General features: G+C 37.0%; 1 protein-coding gene across 1 annotated transcript in view; it reads left to right on the forward strand.

Moving 5' to 3' along the window:
* LOC146002207 (endoglucanase E-4-like) overlaps window positions 1–764 on the forward strand; it is a 240,248-nt gene extending 239,484 nt beyond the window's left edge. The window contains exon 9 of the mRNA XM_083139925.1: window positions 539–764. Within this exon, the coding sequence (XP_082996051.1) occupies window positions 539–764 (226 nt within the window). The remainder of the gene's footprint in view (window positions 1–538) is intronic.
* Window positions 765–3,447: the final 2,683 nt, after the last annotated feature.

Raw genomic sequence — 3,447 nt, forward strand, 5'->3', positions numbered from 1 at the left:
ATGTACTAATGGGGGAGAAGCTCATACGAAAGTGAATGTAATATGTAAACTGTAAACACAGTTAACTTTGTCTTGATTTATTTGATTGATTGATTGATTGAATTGGTGTTTTAAGTCCATTTTATCCACAGTAAGGCTAGTCGGGACGGGACCTACAGTTTAAAGTGGGATCCGAACCACTATGTGCCTCCACCGGGTATCGAACCCCATTTTCCTTGAATTAAAATTTAAGAATTTATATAAGAAAAAGTAACAAACATTCTGTTCTGTAGAATAATATACAAAATACTAATCATGTTAAATTTTAAATCGTGTCATTATCATTAAACTGAATAAACGTAGCAGCTGACATTTTGCAAACTATCATTTAGAAAACTGCAAAAATTCGGCTACAAAGACTATTAAAAATATTTTAAGTTACAATTATAGAATGTTCGATATTTTTGACGCGGATATTCGGCTTTTATCGGCACATCAAGTTAAATAAAGTACAAAATTAAAAAAAAATATTTGACCAGCATTCTCCGTTCTTTTTCAGCTCTTGCCCCGATCGACCAATCAGATGCGACTGGGGCCAATACTTCACTAACGAATCGAACGGCCAAATTCTCTACGGAGCTCTGGTGGGAGGGCCTGATGAAGATGAGAATTATACGGACACAAGAACTGACTCCAAACACAACATCGTGTCGTGTGACGCCAATGCCGGCTTCCAGAGCGCTCTGGCGTCGCTTGTTCAACTCGAGGTGCAAGGGTTGATGTGATTTAGTGTAAAGCAAATTTGAGAAAAAATAGTTAATGAAAATACAAAAGATGCTCTTTAAAATTCCAAGATTGTAAATACCCTGATGTTAGTCCTACAGGGTGACTCAAAAGTCATGTTACTTAGGAAAACAAATACGTGCATTCAAACTTACACATAACTGATATGTAATAGATACAGTACATATTCACTCTCTCCACAATCCATCTTCACTTAGACGCTCCCAGTTGCCTGAGACGTCTGCTAATGTGGGGATGATTTGGAAAATCTCGCCTGGAGTCCTTTCTCTGGCGTGGCCCAGGCTCTTAATTCCCTTAGCGTACACGATGGACCTTACATGTCGCCACAATAAAAGTCCAAGATTGTTAGGTCTGGTGACCGTGGTGCCCATTCAGCTATGTAACCAAGACTTTTGTGTCACCCTGTATTTCTATTTTGTCATGTTTTTCTCCTTGAAAAACGGGCCATAGAGGGGATAGGGGAGGGAAGGCTAAGTCACCTTCCAATGTGACCAACGTCTGAAGGGGCAAGGGGCAATGCACTTCTACTCTCAAACCCTCACCCCCCCCCCCCATGCACACACAAGGTGGTAGAATACCTTTCCTAGAATTTTTATTTCAAATAGACATAGAGAAATGCAACATGTATGAAACACACTCAGCAATTTGTACAGCAGATAACCTCAGTGAAGATATACATACCAAAGGACGTCAATTGCTGAACTTTGGTGAGAAGAAGAAGCGCAACGATTTAGAAGGATATCAGCTCATTTTCTGATCGTAGATAAATTATTAATGTATGTACAACAATTAACTTCCATGAAGTTTTTTTTTTGGGGGGGGGGGCTATCCAACTCTTGTGTATTACTATAACTTTAGCAAGGACATTTACACTTAAGATAAAATCTACATATGTTAAAATAATTATATTTACCCAAAGCAGAGGGGGCCGAGTTCTTTGAACGAGGCGCCTTATTACATTCTAACCCCGGCCTTATGAACTTCTATCTAGGGTTTTGTATATGCGTATTTCTCGTGAAACAATAATTGAATCGGTCACACGAAGAAGTCAATTTTGTTTAATTCTATGCAGGATAGTGACGCAAGTTCTACATTACCAAATTTCTGACCCTTTGAGGTACGGAGAATAACAAGAAAAAGTTTATGTTTGAAAGCTTTGAAAATTTGACATTTTTTAGCTTGACAGTTCACTGAATGCAGAAACAGTACAATTATTTGCTTATTTTAATTTTTCTTCTTTACTATTAGGTAATTTATATTTTACATCACTGTGCAACATCAGTTATTCATTTCCTCAATAACACATTATATATATATATATATATATATATATATATATATATATATATATATATATATATATATGTGTGTGTGTGTGTGTGTGTGTGTAAATATATAATTATTATATATTTTAGATTATTATAATTATGCCATTATACATTATATTATGAAATTAATGTATTACAAATGTAATATGAATAAAACACATAATAGATATTAAAATATAATATACAGGGTGGCTCAATAAGTCACTTAACACCTTCGGTACAAGGCCACTGCAGTGCGCAACGTTTAAATGGTGATGACCAATCGTTGCCAGGCCAAGGGGGAACCACATTGACGCCACCCGCGTGGTCGGATGCCATCTTGATGTCCGCCATCTTGAATTCAACTTCAGAATTTTAAATGGGAAGGGGGTGATATGATATATCAAATCAGGCTAGAATTTGACGAGAAATGCAATGGTGAAGGTTTTTTCGACGTATCTTTAACCAGTAAAAAGTTATGACTGAATTCTTGTACCAATTTGCTCCTTTTTGAGGTGTTAGAAAAATGCCTTAAAATTTGTTTAGCGCATCGGGAATGCATCGAGATCAAAGTGACGTCTAGGGAGAGAAGGTCGCATGCCATTGCACAAGATTTTAATCGGATACATCCATGAAGACCTGCGCATTATGAATAGTTGTCGCGAACAATTACAGCGTGATGCTTCCATTAAATGAAAAGTTCTTCACAGTGATAAGGCTAATGTTTATGTTCATAAGGAAGTTCATAAACAGAATATTCGATGCTTTTTATGTGATAACCCATTTTCGACAGATCAAAGCTGAATGGTTAGTGCTGGTAATTTAATGGTGTGACGTGCTGTGTGGAACACGATTGGTTAGTCAATTTTCCATCAACGGAACCTTAAATTCATAGGGCTACTTGGATTTGTTAAATAAATAGGTTTTTTCATCCTTGCTTATGGAAGAAGGTACTTTTTACAGAGTTTTTTCAATAGGGAGGAACACCAGGACACTATGGGAACGTTGTGAAGCTGTTTCTGTCCAAAAGTTAGTTATCAGATGACAAGGGTCGCATATTCTGTTTATGAACTTCCTCATGAACATAAACATTAGCCTTGTCACTGTGAAGGACTTTTAATTCAATGGAAGCGTCACACTGTAAATTGTTCGCGACAACCATTCATAATGCTCAGCTCTTCGTGGATGTATCCGATTAAAATCGTGTGCAATGGCATGTGAACTTCTCTCCCTAGACATCGCTTTGATCTCGATGCGTTACCGATGCGCTAAACAAATTTTAAGGCATTTTTCTAACACCTCGAAAAGGAGCAAATTGGTACAAGAATACAGTCATAACTTTTTACTGGTTAAAGAT

Source organism: Lepisma saccharinum, chromosome 18, assembly GCF_977018435.1.
Source record: "Lepisma saccharinum chromosome 18, izLepSacc3.1, whole genome shotgun sequence".
Classification (NCBI taxonomy): domain Eukaryota; kingdom Metazoa; phylum Arthropoda; class Insecta; order Zygentoma; family Lepismatidae; genus Lepisma; species Lepisma saccharinum.